At 44.6% G+C, this 17,787-nt stretch overlaps 2 protein-coding genes and 1 pseudogene across 2 annotated transcripts; 2 read left to right on the forward strand and 1 right to left on the reverse strand.

Moving 5' to 3' along the window:
- Positions 1-985: 985 nt before the first annotated feature.
- Positions 986-1,886, forward strand: LOC144246506 (olfactory receptor 8U9-like; annotated as a pseudogene).
- A 5,054-nt stretch (positions 1,887-6,940) lies between these two features.
- Positions 6,941-7,849, forward strand: LOC144246505 (olfactory receptor 5B21-like). Its single transcript, XM_077784351.1, is given in 5 exon segments — positions 6,941-7,095; positions 7,097-7,440; positions 7,443-7,460; positions 7,463-7,595; positions 7,597-7,849. Coding segments are annotated over 5 exon segments (903 nt in total).
- A 3,533-nt stretch (positions 7,850-11,382) lies between these two features.
- Positions 11,383-12,378, reverse strand: LOC144246504 (olfactory receptor 5AR1-like). The gene has a single exon (XM_077784350.1). The coding sequence runs from the start codon at positions 12,376-12,378 to the stop codon at positions 11,383-11,385; it is 996 nt and encodes a 331-aa protein (XP_077640476.1).
- Between the last annotated feature and the right edge of the window lie 5,409 nt (positions 12,379-17,787).

Raw genomic sequence — 17,787 nt, forward strand, 5'->3', positions numbered from 1 at the left:
CACGAGTAAGGACAGCTCATGCTGAGCCACCCATCTCCTGTTGCTTTTTCTTGCAAAGACTTCATCTCAGCTCCTGCCTGGAGGCTCCTGGGCTCCAGTTCCTTATTGTACTCTGGGCTTAGCACCAAATCCAGGTGACTTGCTACAGGTGTGTGTTGAGGACACTCTGGTGGAACACTTGATCTGGGTACTTCTCACTGACCACAAAGGTCTCCTGGATGAGGACTGGCAGCTTTCCTGGAAGGAACATTTATGGATCTTACTTTTGGTGATATAAGGCACATCTAAAGGTGATTTTTAACTTTTTTTTTCTCAAAAAAAGAAATATTTTCAGGAGGAGATTGCTGGACTTTGGGTGTTGCATGTTTTTGTTTGAGGACTGCAGGAATGGAGTAAAGAGCTGGGAAAATCTTTTAGAGCCAAACCAGTGCACCAGGAGGGAAGGGAGACTTCACAGTCAGGAAGCTTTGTGTGCCCCTTCTCTGGAAGTGTTCAAGACCACGCTGGACAGGGTTTAGAACAATCTGGTCTAGTGGAAGGTGTCCCTGCCCATGGCAGGGGGTGCAATGAGATGGTCTTCAAGATCCCATCCAACCCAAACCCTTACAGGATTCTATGGAGAAGACAGATGAAGCAGGTGGTTGGCAGATGCCAACACAAGGAATAATCAATTCTGTTTTATCCTTTACAGCTTTTATTGGTTTTCTCTGTGTTTCAGGTTGTGCTGGATGATTTCCAAGTCCCAGACTGAACACACACAGGGGATTGAAGGCAGCACCAAGGTAAAGCTCCTCAGGGTGTGTAACCTACAGCTTCTCCCTGCCCATGCCAGGACTTCCACCTAGCACTGACTAATCAATCTGTGCCTAAACTTTTTTCATGGATCTTGTGGAATTGTCTCTAAACAGATCCTATTGCAAAGAGGGTTTTTGAGCTGGAAGAAACCTCCAGCAAGGAGTACACACAGACAACACACTTTGAAGGAATGCCAGGAAGCAACTTCACCCAAGAAACTGAGTTCATCTTGGTGGGATTTACTGAGGACCCAGCAAATCAGGTCACCCTCATCCTGTGTTCCTGCTCACCTGCCTTGTCACCATCCTGGGCAACTTGGGGATGATCACCTTGATCAGAGCCAGTCCCCTGCTCCATTCCCCCTTGTGTTATTTCCTGGACAACCTGGCTTTTGTGAACCTCTGCACTTCCACCGTCATCACCCCCAGGATGTTGACTGGGATTCTGCTGGGGAAGAAGGGAATCGCCTGTGCTGGGTGCACAGCTCAGATGTTCACTTTTGGCCTGTTTCTGGTCACTGAGTGCTTTCTACTGGCTACGATGGCCTATGACCGATATGTGGCCGTTTGCCACCTCCTGCTCTACCCCGTTGTCATGTCCCAGAGTGCTGCTCCCAGCTGGTGACCAGGTCCTGGGGCTGACCTATTGTGTGGCCATTGGCGTGTTCAGCTTGTTCTTCTGCAGCTCCAGTGCAATCAATCTGTTCTTCTGTGACGTTTCCTTGCTGATCTTGCTCTCCATCTCTGACACCACCCTCTGCCTTGTCATCCTAAGGACTTCTTCATCTTTGCTGAGTGTTCCTAGCATGTTGGTGGTCCTAGTGTCCTATGTGGCCACCATCTCCACTATCCTGAGCACCAGTTTGGCTGAGGGCAAGCACAAAGCCTTCTCCATTTGTGCCTCCCACCTCACTGCCATCAGCACCTACTATGGGGCATTGATTTTCATGTACTTTTTCCCCAGGTCAGACACCTCCAAGGGAGGAGATAAAGGGGCTGCTGTGCTCTACACTGTGATGACCTATATGCTGAACCCCTTGATCTACAGCCTGAGGAACCAGGAGGTGGAGAAGACTCAGGAAAATAAAATGAGTGTGGACCTTTCAATGTTGTGGCCAGGTACAATGGAGATGTGGGTGATATGCTGGGATTTTTCTGAAATACGTAGAGAGAGATTTTTGAGACCTTCTGCACTTTGATTTAGATTATGTGCTGGCTGATTCAATATCAGCTGAAAATAACAATTTCACTCCAGTTTTGGTGTTTGGATAAGGCTTGGAGCAGCCTGGTCTAGTGGAAGGTGTCCCTGCCCACAGCAGGAGGTTGGAACTTGAATGAGCTTTGGGGTCCCTTCCAACCCAAGCCATCCCAGAATTGTGACACATTTGGTGTTAAAGCATGACATATATGAAAAAACCCCAAACCTCCAATCAGTGCATTATCTCAGCCTGTGCCAGGTCCATGGTTAAATCCAGAGTGATGAGACTCTCCTAGAGACTCAGAACAAGTTGGGATGGAGGAGAAGCTGCTCAGTTGGCTTAAATCAAGCCAGAATCAAGGTAGTTTGCTGATTTATTGATGACACAAAACTCACAGGCACTCATGGTCACTCAGCTGAATCCTTTGTTCCCAAATCTTGCCAACAATTCCCTGGTTTTTATTTATTCTGGTTCCCTGGCTAAATCCTCCTCTTTATGCTCCTGTTCCTCTTTTATCAGCTGTGCTGAGCCCCCATGGCAGGGCCTCAACTCACATGTCCACAGATGTGGAGACAACATCATCAAGTTGCACCAGGGGGGATTCAAGCTGGAAAGGGAAAGTTCCTTCATGGGAAGAGCTGTCCAGCCCTGGAACAGGTTGCCAGGGCAGTGGTGGAATCCCCATTCTTGGAGGGATTTAAAATGTGTGTGGATGTAGCATTTGGGGATGCGGATTTGTGGTGACCTTGGCACTGCTGTGGAAATGCTGGACTTGATGATCCCAGAGGATTTTTCCAACCTAACCAATTCTATGACTCTGTGATCAGGACCATGAACTGGGACCTCTTTGTGTAACACTGACTGTTTTCCCACCCTTCTGCTCCTCCCTGCCACTCTCAGGACATTGTTTAATTTAGGTGCAGACAAGATTGTACTTTTTTCTTTAAATAGGACTAAAGATTATTTTTTATGTTTTATTTAAAATATACCCACCCATAATTTTTAATTTATTAAAACATTAAGGCTTTTAAAACATAAGCAACTCTCTTTGCTCTGGGGCCTTACAGCCATTGTTTGGCAATACAAAAAATATTTGGAAAGTATTAAATATTTTAATAATATTTTGAGAAACCATTTAATGGTTTAAATTTCTTTGTCCAGCTGGTCTTGCCTTGGCCGTCACCTGTCCTTTAAACAGGAAAGTGAGCCCTTAGTGAATTACCCTGAGTCTCTGGCCATGGCGCTGTCCCTGTGCATGTTGTGGCTTTGTGCTGGAGCTGCTGCTCTCAAAACCAAAAGGTTTTGGGTTTTGTGCAAGTGAGGATTGGGGAAATGAGGGTGAACTGTGTCCAACTTCTGTGGGAGCAGCACCTGCCCATGCACGAGAGGAGCTGGAGGCACCATGTGGGAAGGAGATGGAACATCCAGCATTGATGTTTGCTCCTGGTGGATACACATTCCTCAGGGGTCATCCTGTGTCCCTGCCCATGGCAGGGCATTGGAATGAGATGAGCCTTAAGGTCCCTTCCAACCCCAGCCATCCCAGGATTCTCTGGCTGGTACAGTTTACTCCCCATGAAACTCCTGAACCCATTTTGAAGCACGCATTGCAAAATGGCTTTTGAAAATGAGGGTTCCTAGTCAAAAATGGGCAGATGGGAACCAGATAAGCTTGGAAAAGGGAAAAAGCTGAGTGTTGCCCATGGGGAATAATTGTCCCAGACACTGGGACTGGAGAGCAGATGTGGAGGTTGTGGTGGCCACCAAGGTGCAGATGAGCCATCGATGAGAGTTCTGAGTGCAAGGGCATCCACCAGCAGCTGGAGAAAAGCACTGACAGCCACTCAAGTGACTTCCTGCAATGAACCTCTGACTGAGAGCTGGAGGAACAGGGAAGGAAAAGCTTCTTTGGTGTGGGAATCCAGGGCTGCTCTCTGGCTGCCCTGGAGGGCCTGGGACCCTGGCAGGGGGGTTAGGAACCCCCCTGGACAGAGCCCCCAGGGACACTGTCTCTGGTCTCTGTCCATGGAAAAGAGTTTTCAATCTTACAGGATGAATTACAAGCTCTGAGTGTTTGATATAAGTAATAATTAAGTGTGGCACGGGTGCAAAAGTAAAATTCTAGGATTCTAGATTAGGGGTCCAAAGGGGACAAGATGGAGGAAATTGGGTGTGTCTTGTCCTTTTTCTCCTTCTTCATGCCCTCCATGTTTCACTGTGGTGTTGGCATTTTTCTGTTGGTTCAGGCTGGGGACACACTGTTCAACGTAGGTGACAGATATTGGCACGTTATTGTAAATCCAGCCCAGGGAGTTTCTGGTATTTAATGTTTGTAACATCCCACTGAGGGCAGAGCCCCACACGCTGCCCTGCAGGACAGAGCTGGGCAGGGCAGCAGAACATGTTAAACAGAATAAACAACCTTGAAACCAGCACAGACCAATTATGGCTTCTGCTTTGGCAGCGGGGCTGAGAGACAGAGACTTTCTACAATCTCGGAATCATCAATACCTCGGATTCCAACACTTTGGGAGGGTGAGAAGAGAAATATGGAATTAGAGAAGAATTTAAAAATCTTTCAAATTCAAGTCCTTAGCAAAAATCCTTGTTTTGGTGTTTCCTCTTGGCAGTGTTGTGTTCACAAATGGCATCAACCGGGCTCTGCAGGCATCAATTCTGATATGCTGTGGATATCCCATCCCTAAAACTTCAGGGAGAAACCTCAGGATGGATTCCAGGGCCTCTGAAGGAAGGCTCATTGTTTGTTCAAGTGCCTCAGAGACCCTGTGGTAATTGGTCACGTGGGGCTGGGGTAACAGTTAAATATTCCAGCCATGTTAGAGGATGGAAAGGGAAAACTTCCTGGTTTTGGCCAGACCGATGGAGCTTGTGGACTGCAGTTCAAGGACCTGTGAGTATCTTAACAATCAGGTTGAAATTTTAAGTGGTTTTGAGACAAGTTTTTGCTGGATGGGGAAAATTGTCTTCCCAAGTGTTTGCAGAAGGATAGAATAACAAATAACCCCAGGAAATTGTGAAGGTTCTTCCTGATTGCAAAACATGTATTCCAGTACATCTGAACCTTCATTCCTAACTCAAAATTTGGATCAATATCTGTCATATCAGCAGAATTAGGAGGCACACTCTGGGCAAATTGACTGAAGGGTCAATCTGAACCTAAAAGTCTTAAATTCAGCTCATCATTATCACCAGAAAATTTAAAAATAAATTGCAGCAGGAAAGTTCCTACAGAGTTTTCCTTTCATCCTGATTGGCAATTGCAACACTTCTCCAGACCCTGGGCTGTCTCTCAATCACTGAATCTCTATTTCTTACACCAGTTTTTTTAAATTCTCTGTTATCCCAGGAAATTATTTATATATCTGAAGACATATATTTAAATGTATGTAATTACATTCAATATATGAAATAAAATTATATGTATGAGGAAAATATTTCTATGTATTAAGTAATTACTTCTCTAACTCCATATATAAATTAAACCTCTATATTGACTTTATTTATATATTTAAATGTTCATATATTTAATTATATATATAGTGGTAAATAAATCCTCAAGCTGTCATTTAACTTCCTGAAACTAACTGAGTTGTTTTAAGTAATGGTGTTTATTTACCAGTGCAGATCTCCTCCTTAAGGAACTGCTTCCAAAGTCCTCCATTCCCAAGGGAAAATTCCTTCTCCAGGGCAGGGCAGTGACAAACCCCTTGGAGTTCCTGTGAATGAAGACTACAAACAGCAGATTTTTTTGGTCAAGTCTGGATGCTCTTGGTGAGGGTAAATGATTCCTGTCTTCCACACTAATACTGGGAGAAATCTGTGTTTATTTCTCCTTGGAAACTTTGGTCTGGGAGATAAAATCTGATAAAACAAAAAGGGCCCTGAGATGTGAGGAAAAAGGTGAGTTTTACCCAAATTAAGGCTGCAAGGAGTTGATCTGTTACAAGGAGAGGGCTTGAGGTGGGAGGTTGTTGTCACAATAAATAATCATGCAGGCTCAGGCTCTCTGATGTGAAACCCAGGAATTTATGATGGAATCCATTTTGTGTTGGAAGGGACATCTTTATGGATCCTCCAGCAATGGTCCACAGGCAGGGATACCTTGCACTTGCTCAGGTTGTTCCAAGCCCTGTCCAACCTGGCCTTGAAGATCAATCTTAGTGCTGCTCATAGCAGCACTACCTGAATTGTTTCCCAAATTATATCTATTTATTTCTATTTATTTGAACTGTATTATCAGCATCTTATTCCTCCCAGTTAATCATTGCACCACAACATTTTTGGTGCCTCCAGACTTTTAAAACCCTTTTCTTTCTCTGCTTCATACTTCTCATAGGAATGATACAAGTATCACTATATTTAAAGGGCTTTTTAATACAAATATCCAGTCTGAAGCTGAATTACAGTTCCATGGGAAGGCAGGGAAGAAATATGTTTTATTTTCATTTGTTCTGACTCTCCTAAAGAAAATTGTACAGATGTCCTGATCTCTCACTAGTACTTTGTCTCCTTTGGATCTTCTAAACCAATAAGCTTTGGGGTTGTTTTTTGGGTGGTTGTTGTTTTCATTTTTTTTTTCAAATTCATAATGATTTTTAAAGTCAGGATAAATTACTGGGGTTAATGCTTTGAATCTGGTGAGTAACAACCCCCTTAACTTCTTCAGGAGGTAATATAAAACTTCCACTGTGCAGAGTGATTTATCAAACCCAATCAGTGGCTAAAGCAGACTAAAACCATTAGAAACAAGCTCAGTAGTGAACTTTGACTACTTTAAAGTGTAATTTGAACCAAATGGTAAATTCTGCAGTTCCTGTATCTCCAGACTGAGCTTGCTGATAAAAACACAGCCATTTTTAACATGTTTGTGCAGAAAACAGGAATATCCTGACTCCATCTCGGCTTTCCCACAGCACCTGCATCAGAATGGCAGCCAAAGGAAATGGAACCCTCAGTGCTCACTTGGTCCTCTTGGGATTCTCTGAGCTGGGCAATGTCCAGGTTGTCCTCTTCATGGTGTTCCTGGTGATCTATGTGATCACCCTGCTGGGGAATGTGGGGCTGCTGGTGTTGATCCAGCTGGTTGTACTTCCTGAGCAGCTTGTCCTTCCGTGACCTCTGCTATTCCTCCTGCATCACTCCCAGGCTGCCCTGGGATCTCCTGGATGAGGACAAGGTCATTTCTCATGTTGCGTGCCTCAGGCAGTTCCATTTCTACGTGGCCTTTGCCACCACCGAGTGCTTCCTCCTGGCTGCCATGGCCTACCACCGCTACGTGGCCATCTGCCGCCCCCTGCTCTACTCCCCCTCCATGTCCCGAGGGACCTGTGTGCTCCTGGTGGTCGGCTTGTGCCTGGCTGGGGTTGCCAATACCACCCTCCACATGGTGCTGGCCCTTAGGCTGAGCTTCTGTGGCCCCAAGTTCATTGACACTTCTACTGTGAGGGGTGCTGCTCTTCGCCCTGTCCTGCACCAACCTTGCACCCAATGAGCTGGGGATGTTCATCACAGCTGGCTTCAACCTGGCTGCCACCATCCTGGCCATCCTCCTCTCCTACGCCTTTGTCCTGCCCACCGTCCTGGCACGGACGTGGAGGCAAAGCTGCCTCCACCTGCGCATCCCATCTGGCTGTTGTGGTGCTTTTCCATGGATCCCTCATGTTCATGTACTCCCAGAGCAGCTCCAGGAGCTCCTGGGAGCGAGACAAGGTGGCCTCTGTGTTCTACACCATGGTAATGCCCATGCTGAACCCCTTCATCTACAGCCTGAGGAACCAGGAGGTGAAGGCCAGGCTCTGGAGACTGATGGGGAGGAAACACTCAGCTGAGAAATAGTATTTCCTTTTTTATTTGTGTTTGCTGCCTGGCATTTTAATTTCAGGAGTTTAAGCCCCTCTTGACCACGTGTAGAGTTTGAGGACCAGGGACTCTTCATCTCTTCTGATTACAGCTACCTGGGACCATTTCCTTCTTTTAGGGGGAAAAAAAGGAGAAACTTTACTCCATATGCCTGATTGTGACACACTCTGGTTTTTTAGACAGGATCTCCCAGATAATGTAAAAATAAAATTCAGCAGGAGAAGTTTTTAAAGTGTTCTCCCTTCTTCCCAATTAGCTGTTGCAGCACTTCTCCAAATCCCAAGCTGTTTCCCAGTCCCTGAATCTCCATTTCTTACATTGGTTCTTTTTACTTTCCTGTGATGCCAAGAAGCCAATTATAAATTTCAAGGACAAATTTATATATATTTAAAATTAAAAATATATATATATAAAGAAATTATATAAACAAACTTTCTTTATATACATAAGTAAATAGATATTAAGATATTTATAAATATTTATATATATAATTACATAGATATATAAAGAAGTAAACCCTCAGGCTTCCATTGAACTTCCTGAAGCTGATGGTGTTTACTTACCAGTGTAAGTCTCCTGTGGAAGGATCTGCTCCCAAAGTTATCCGTTCTGAGGGGAATTTCCTGTGTGCCCACACAGGGTGGGCAGTGACCCAGCTCACAGCCCAAGCTTGCTCAAAGAGCAGGGAGCCCTCATCTGGCATCTCCTATGGATCATGGTGGAACTACAACCACTGCTCCCTATCCCGGCATTTTGTTCATATTTTGGTTTTATTATTGAACAGGCTTTGCTCAGTTTTGAGCAATTGTGCGACTTCCCCTCTAAAATAAACCATGAGACAGAGAGGAAGGAACAACAAAATGTTGGAACTACAGTGAAACTGAGCACAGAAGGAGGGGCAGGAATGCTGGCCAGGGGCAAATATGGGGTAAAACTGTTACAGAATCCCAGAATCATTTAGGTTGGAAAATCCCTCTAAGATCATGGAGCCCAGCTGTTAAGCCAGCTCTGCCAAGGCCAGCACTAACCCATACCTGAGCCCAGTCTGTAGAGGTCAAACCTGAGAGGCCCTTCCAGAGCCTAAAGGGGGCTCCAGGAGAGATGCACAGGGACTCTGGGCAAGGGCCTGGAGTAGCAGGACAAGGGGCAATGGCTTTACACTGACAGCATTTAGATTGCATGTGGGGAAGAAATCCTTCCCTCTGAGGGTGCTGAGGCCCTGGCACAGGTTGCCCAGGGAAGCTGTGGCTGCCCCATCCCTGGAAGTGTCCAAGGCCAGGCTGGCCAGGAATTGGAGCAGTTAAGGTCTCCTAACACAGTCCCATGCCAACTCATTGACCCTCCAGCTTTTTGGCTCCAGGGCCTGAATCTGACTAACAAAAGCATCTGCAGAAGTTCTCTTTCTCATTAACAAGGAAGAAAGTTTCTTCCTTGTTTTCCTTTGCTAATTTGTCTCTAATGCCTCGTTAGGATGAATGAAAGAAGTTGTTGAAAAGCCCTCTGAGAAGTTCCATGATGATGATTAGGAAAGTTTCTTGGCAAAGCCCAGATGACCTTGTTAAGCTGGTGATCCCTTGAAGGGTGGTTGGTCTCCTAGGATCACTTCTTGCTCTGGGAATGGGAGCAGCATGCCTTGTGCTGGAAATAGCTGTGAGCACCTGTATGGTGGGACCCTGGAGCTCAGACCTGCTGGTGGACTTCTTAATTCTTCATTTAACCTGAAAACCTTGAACTGAAGGAGGGTTTACACTGGATACAGCAAAGAAATCCTTCCCTGGGAGGGTGCTGAGGCCCTGGCACAGGCTGCCTGGAGAAGCTGTGACTGCCCCATCCCTGGAAATGTCCAAAGCCAGGTTGAACAAGGCTTGGTCTAGTGGCATTCCCAGGGCAGGGAGTTGGAATGGGATGACCTTCAAAGTCTCTTCCCACCCAACTTTGGTATCTATATTTAACATTTATACCTTTATAATTTAATTATATCAATTCCAACTTCTTCATCCAGGTTCAAATCTACCTTTTCCCCCAGACTTAAAACATCTCTTCTCCTACTGTTTTTTTCCAGGGGAGAATACTCACAGTCCATTTACTTTTCAAACAGAAGTGAATTCTCATGGAACTCCTCAGAACAATATCAACAGCACAACACCAAAGGGAAAAGTTTTGTTTCCACCTTTCCCTGTGCAGCCAAGGCTTATCCCTCTGCAGAGACAGAACTCATCCCACCTCACAAAAGGTGTCAACAGGTGAGGGACAACCATAATGAGGGGTGAGAGGAAGAGGGGAGGAAGTGTCTGCTGAGCTTATCCAGACCATCTGAATTGTGAAAGAAAGTTGCAGGATTTCACTCAGTTTGCCCCCAAAATGAAGAAATATCCTTTGGAATTTGTTAGGATGAGAAAAAAGTAGGAGGTTTTTTCCATTCTAAGTGCCTGCCAGGAAAAGACGAAGGATTGCTGGTCTCCCCCCCTGTGTTGTGGCCATCCTTGTACCTTCTTTATTGAGCCATAATTCAGAGAACTGTTTTGGCTTTTTTAGGGCCTTTTCCAGACCCAAACAGCTCCCAACTAGCCATAGATAGGTGTTGAGGATTCTTTAATCTACGGAAACCAAGTCACTTAAGTGCTTAAAATTTGGGTGAAATGCACCTGTTAGGTATTCAATATGTTTTGGCACTTGGATACTTGCATTCTCCTTGACATTCCAAGGTGTATCTTAAGATTCTGACTTGCATCAGCTTTTTATCCCTCTAAATAAAAAAAAAAATAAAAAAGCACTTTTAAAGCTTTTTATCTTACTAATTTATCAACCAAATTTTAAAATACTCTCTTATTCTTCCCAAATGCTCCCTCCCACCCCAGCAGCTTGCCTCTAACAAATAACTCACAGGTAACAACGAGGAATTTTATTGGAGTTTAGGGATAAGGACAATAATCTTGCAAGACAAATACATACTGATCAATGCAAAATAAGTTATAAACCAATAAAACTGTGATTTGCTTTTCCTGAGAGAAAGAAGGTTTTAATTGGAAAAATACCCTGGATTAAATCTGGATGATTTCTTCTGACAGCCTCGTGGCCACAAAGGAAATTCAAGTTTTTTGCTCCTACTCCTGTTTCCTTCCAAGGAATATGTCACTGTGGGGTCTATTTCTATAGGATAAATATTGTAATTGAGTTTTGTGAGGAACTATGGAAGAACCTATATAGAAGTTTTAGGTTCAGGGGAAAATCCATATAATTTAATTTTATTTTTTTATTCTTGTTTTAGAGGAACAGATTGCTTTCACAAGAGCATGGAGTGGCAGAACAACAAGGAATGGCTTAAAGCTGAGAGTAGGTTTAGATGGGATTCTGGGAAGAAATTCTTCCCTGTGAGGGTGGGGAGGCCCTGGCACAGGCTGCCTGGAGATGGTGTGACTGCCCCATCCCAGGCCAGGCTGGATAGAATTTGGAGCTGCCTGGTGTAGTGGAAGGTGTCCTTGCCCATGGAGTGTAGGACCAGATTATCTTTAAGGTCCCTTCCAATCCAAACCATTCCAGGACTCCCTGATGCCACGAGCTGCACCTCTCTGATGCTGGCAGAGGTTTAACATCTTCCTCCTGCACTTCCCCAGCGCTGCCTTCACCTCCGTGTTCCTCAGGCTGTAGATGAAAGGATTGAGCATGGGGCTGACCACAGTGTAGAAGACAGAGGCCACCTTGTCCCGGCTGCCATGCCGGGACGCCGGCTGCAGGTACATGAAGAACAGGGAGCCGTAGAACACGGACACGGACGCTAAGTGGGAGGCGCAGGTGCGGAAGGCTCTGGCCCTGCTGGGCGCCGAGCGCATCCCCAGGACGGTGCGGAGGATGCGGCCGTAGGAGAGCAGGATGACCACGATGGTGCCCAGCCCATTGGCGGTGGCCAGGGTGAAGATGGCGACCTCGCTGCCGCGGGTGTCGGAGCACGCCAGCCTCAGCACGGGGCTGACGTCGCAGAAGAAGTGGTCGACGCGGCGAGGCCCGCAGAAGGAGCCCCCAAACGTGCAGCTGGTGTAGAGGAGGGCGCTGAGGGAGGCCACGAGGTAGGACCAGGCCACCAGCTGCCAGCAGGCTTGGGGGGACACCACCAAGGCATAGCTCAGGGGGTGGCAGATGGCCACGTGCCGGTCGTAGGCCATGGCGGCCAGGAGGTGACACTCGGCCGTGACAAAGAGAGCAAAGAGGTGGAATTGAGTCACGCAGCTGGCCCAGGAAATGGTTTTATTCCCAAATAACAGATCCGTGAGCATTTTAGGGGAGATGACCGTGGAATAGCAGATATCAGCCAGGGAAAAGTGGGTGAGGAAGAAGTACATGGGGGTGTGGAGGCTGGGAGACAGCCAAACCAAGACCATCAGCCCAATGTTCCCCACCAAAGTGACAATGTAAATCAACAGAAAGAGCCCAAAAAGAGGGGCCTGTGCCCAGGGAGTCTCTGTAATTCCCAGGAGGATGAATTTGAGCTGTGTGTGGTTTCCTCCCATGGCCAGGTGTTACCTGCTGAGGCAAAGGGAAGAAACACATCAAAATTGTAAAACCCAGAGTCTGGCTTTTGGGTCATATTTAACTCAAATGGATCACAATTTTAATTGCCATACTTTGATATATTCCATATATTTTCCAAACATAAATTGTATACTATTTTATTTATCTGTTGAGGTACCTAGGAAAGAACACAGAGCTTGAAGAAACTCAAATTTGCTTTTCTGTGCTTGGATACCTAAAATTATGGGTTTATTCTGGCACATGTTAATTAATAATGAAGAAAAGAATCAGATATTTATTCCCTTTTGGTTTGAAAGAAATTTGTTTTAGAAGACACCTTGGAGAAATTTCATTGGAGATAATGTAAGCCTGGAGTGGGAGAAAGTCCCAGTGCCAGTGAAATCCCAGTTTACACCACATTAAGAATATTTTTCTTTTGCTTTTAATTGTTAATGCAGTCCATCAATCTGTTCTATTATATATCACTCACATGGATAAATTCATGTTTTATACCTTTCTGAGCTCCAGCAGGCTAAAACATCCAAAAAACATGGGAATTAAGATAAAACTTACTTGGAATGGGAATGAATTTTAAAACCATCCAGTTTCAGAGGCTGATTTATTAACAACCACATTCTGCTGACAATTCTTTCTACCTAAATAAGAATTTTTCCTTAACATTTCCATAAATCCATTTATTTTGCTTTAGCTGTCTAAGGAAAACAAAAACCTATTTGCAGAAGCCATTACTCCCATTTATTATAAGAAATCCTACTTTTGGAAGGCTGTTTTCCAGCACAGCCCCAAAAAAAGAGGATATGAGGACATGAAGAAGGAATCCAACTTCTTTCTCTTGGATTTAGAGCTCTTCCTGTGCCCTCACGGCGGTGGTGGGAGCCAAGGGTTTGTCCCAAATGCAGCAGAGAACAGCCAGGCTGATGTGGAGAGGGGTGTGCTCCTTCTCTGATTCCAACTCTGAGTCTGAGGGTGACAGGGCTGTGAATATGTTCCCTCTGCTCTCCTGGGACAAAACTCTCAGGGCTCCTCACGGCACAGCGCAAAAACAAAGAAAAGAGGAAAAAGAACGGATAGAATGGAATTCTGAAATCCATTGTGCTTCAGGGATCTGAAATCCATCACGTGGATGAGCCAACATGTCACATGGACACACGGCACCAGCTGTGACCGCTGGTCAGAGCATCCCCAAGTGTCACACAAAGCACCTGTGTCTCTGGAGCTGCTGATGTCCCTCTGTGGACACCAGACATCCCAGTTTTCCTTCAAGGCTGGGATTATCCACGGTGAGGTTCCTGCAGCCCAGATGTCCACACCTGAGCAGGCAGCTTTCAGACAGTGATTAATTGTCCCAGAGTACACTGATTTGCATTAATCACCCCATCTGGGGGTTCCATCCACACCTTGACCCTCAAACTCTATTTAAGCTCAGCCCAGGGAGGTTGTTCCCCTCCAGAGAAGTCCTGGTTGCCAGTTTAACAACATGTGCACATCGCTGGATTCCTCTAATCTGCACCTTGGTCACAGATCTGACCCTGGCCAGGGATTGAGGTGGTTGTTGGATGTTTCAGCATGCTGAAGCTCAGAAAGGTATAAAACATCTATTTATCTATGTGAACTTTATACACTGTGAATGATATATAATATAACAATTTGATAGACTGGATTCATAATTAAAATACATACCTGATTAAAAAAAACCACATATAGAATTTAAGTCAACCTTGGACCTGCCTCATTGTCACCAGCTCTCCTGGTGGTTTGGAGTCTTGGCTCAGAGAACATCAGGAGGCTTTGAATAAAAAATCTGGTTCTGATTTATGAAGAAAGCTGTAAGGTAGAAAAATAAGGTTTTTGGGGAAGTCAGTGGTGATTTGGAGCAATGCAGTCCTGGAGAAAGATAAAATAGGTCTGATTTGTGTCAATGCCAAAGAAATGAAGCAGAAATGCTCATGAAAGCAAAAATTACCATTTTTCTTGGAAAATGCACAAAGGCAGAGGAAGGATTTAGTGATAAACAGTTCAAAGCTTTATACTTAATTACCTGATAATTATTTCACTTATTTTACAAGCCGTTTTGCCTTCTTGGTTGTTCATTTCTAAGAATTATTTCTCATGGAAATAGCTAAATTTCCTGGTTTTATTTCTTAATTTGAGAAAAGAGGGTGTGTTTGAAGATGTGCCTGGGGGATTGGGAATACAGCAGGAACTAATGGGAGTCAGTGGTGAAATTTTGGTATGGAAACCCACCAAATTCCAATGCTGATGTTAAAATATTGTTGTTTGCAGAGCTACACCCACCCAAAACATCAGCACGAGTTGAATGATCTTTAGGGCCCTTTCCGACCCAAAACATTCCAGGGTTCTGTGACCCTGAATGGGTCTCCTTTGGACATGGCATATCCTCTTGCAGCCTTCCTGGAGTCTCTTAATCCCTCTAATTCCACCTAAAATATCATGGTATGTGTGCTTGATAATTGATAAATCCCATCTGTGGATCCAAACTGTACTTTGTGGGCAGCTGAGATATTCCTGGGAATACCTGGAGCAGAATAGGAAGGTTTAAAGGACTCTGGGTCATGTTCTGACAGGTGGGTCCTGTACAGTGTCCCAGTGCTAGGCCAGGAGTAGCCTGGAAGCCTTTTGGGTTCATTCCTTACCTGGAGGCTTGGATTAGCCCTCACCCCCTGTAATCCCAGCTGGCTGCTCCAGGGATCCATCCAGGACAGCCTAAACTGTTTGCAATGGATCCCTGGAGCAAACCCACCCATTGACCCTGAAGTAATGTTCATTATAAAAATTAAACAATATTTCCATTATGTTTTGCTGATGGAGAGGGTTCCTCATTGAGCCTTCTGATCCCGATGCTCCTCTGGTGAGGTAAGAATTGGATTTTTTTAATCTTTAATCCTTTTATTCTGATTTGTTGTCGACAGGGAATTCTGTCTGGCTCTTTTTTTTTTCCCCTCCCTCATGCCAGGGCTCTCATCCATCCCTTGGTTTCAGCTGGAAATGAAGTGGGATTCATGGAGGTTTGTGAGGGAGAAGAAAATCCAGTAACATGTGGGTGTTGGTGCACACATTTAACCCAATAATGCTTTGCATTTTATGTATAACTATATGGGACAATGTACATTTGATATTGGATTTTAATATATATTTATGATTTTGGATCTGAAAGGACAGACATCTAGGAGATCTCTGGCCCTAGGATGGCAAGTTATCCATTATATTCATATACATTTATGGATATGGGGCTTGGAGCACCCTGAGCTAGTGGAAGGTGGCCCTGCCCATGGCAGTGGGCTGGAACTGGATGATCCTTCAGGTCCCTCCCATCCCAAACCATTCCAGGATTGTGTGAAAGTTTTCAGGATCCCCTGTATAAAGGTTAAGTGGGTTTAACACATGACACATTCCAGACTTCTGTGATTTCTGGGCTGGATCAGGGAGGCAGCTCCCAAGAAAAACCCTTTCCAGGAAAGATGGAAGGACAACATTCTAAATGGGTTACTTTTCAGTTTTAGTGCAGTTTGGAGATAATGAGATAGTGCCCATAATCCATGTCGATGAATGAATTAATAAATAGCTTCATATTTGAAAACTGGGTAAAATTCCAGTTTTCACTCAACTTTGCCCTGTCCTTTTTCCACCCCCAATTTCTGCCTTTCAAAGCCTTCAAACAAAACTCTAATTAGTTTTCCACTTTATGCCCCTGGTGGTTTGCCAAAAATAAAGTCAGGGATATTATCAGTGGAGTTTGTATCCAGAGATTTGCCCTTTGGCAGTGGGGAGAAGGGACTGAAAAATAACAAAGCAAAGCAAGAAAAAACCTGAAAACCTGGAATTAAAAGATGAAGGGTGATAATTATTTAAAAAGTCAAATTTTTAGGCAAAAAATAACTCCTGACCAAAATTGCAGCTCCCTCATCTCTCCTCATTCTGGATGAAAACTTGGTGCTGCCAAGGATGACAAATCAACCTGGTTTTTGTTGTAAAAAAACCCCCTTTTCTTGTAAAAAGTTTCATTTCATCTACTTCCAAAATAATTTAATTCCTGTTTTTACATGAACAACTGATTTTTGCTCCTTTGGTGCACTGCGGTGCTCTGTTGTCAATCCCAAGGGATGTTAAAGAGCCACAAAAATAATTTTAAGGTATGAAATAGAGAACTGGAAGGTGAAAAAGGTTAAAGAATATCCATCGGTGTTTCCTGTATGTCACCACCATATTGGACATTGCTGGGAACATGATCTCCTTTTTATTTTATAGACAATCTCCTTTTTCCTGTAAGCCTTGGGTAGCAAAGTGCCTTGTTCTTGCTCGGGAAACTGAGAAGTAGGCAATAAATAAAACAATGGCACTGTGTGCCTGATCCCACCTGCATATTTTATTTTCCAAGCATCATCTGCTGAGCCAGTTGAAAATATTGGGTCTTTGAAGTTCTCACATTTGGAAACAATGCCTTAAGCTGCATTTCATTTTTGTCTTAGAACAATTTTCAACTTCAAGTTATCTGAATCCTTCAGGTGGAGTTAGATGGAATATTGGGAGTAAATTCTTCCCTGAGAGGGTGGTGAGGCCCTGGAATGGATTTCCCAAAGAAGCTGTGGCTGCCCCATCTCTGGAAGTGTTTAAGTCCAGGTTGGATGGGGTGATCTTGGTAAATACTAGGGCAGCTCCTTGGAAGCTCTTCTCCTGCCTTGCCCACAGATTTTATGGAGTTTGGGTGCCACAATGGAGATCCTCACCACAGGATGAACACTCCATTAGTTATTCCACACCAACCACCTGCTTCTCAGCAGGAATAAAATATAACCCATGGGTTTTAATTGAATTTATTTCCATGCCAGATGTCTGATCCATTACATACAGTTAATTGGGTTGGTTAAGTAAGAAAAAGTGAGGCTGGACTTTAGTTAAGCAAGAAACCGAGGTCAATTATCTGATGGCAGCAAGTGGATTCTGCCTCTGGGGGGAAATTCAGCCTCAAAAATGGTTTTCCTTTTTTTTAACACCTCTGTCATCTCCATGGGGGTAATGAAAAGCAGCTCTAAATCCTCCTTAATAACTCCAGGAGACCATGGAACACCTGAAAGGAGACGTCGGGTTCTGGGAGTGAACTCAGTCCTTCAACCAGGGCTCATGCAGTAATGAGGAATTCCAGGTTTGGATCCATTTGTCAGGAGCCAGCAGTGCCTACTCTTGGTTTACTCTCTGGTGTAATTCCATCAAGCCATGGTAATGCAGGAGAAAAGTCCATGTTTATTTATTCTATCTGTTGTAGAGTGGGGTTTTAGGAGCTGCTGATCTCTCCCTGGTGAACAGCAAGATGGAACATGAATTTATCTTTTACCTCCAAATCAACCATCACATCTAAAGCAAAGTGAGGT

The sequence above is a fragment of the Lonchura striata genome, chromosome 6 (assembly GCF_046129695.1).
Source record: "Lonchura striata isolate bLonStr1 chromosome 6, bLonStr1.mat, whole genome shotgun sequence".
NCBI classification, from domain to species: domain Eukaryota; kingdom Metazoa; phylum Chordata; class Aves; order Passeriformes; family Estrildidae; genus Lonchura; species Lonchura striata.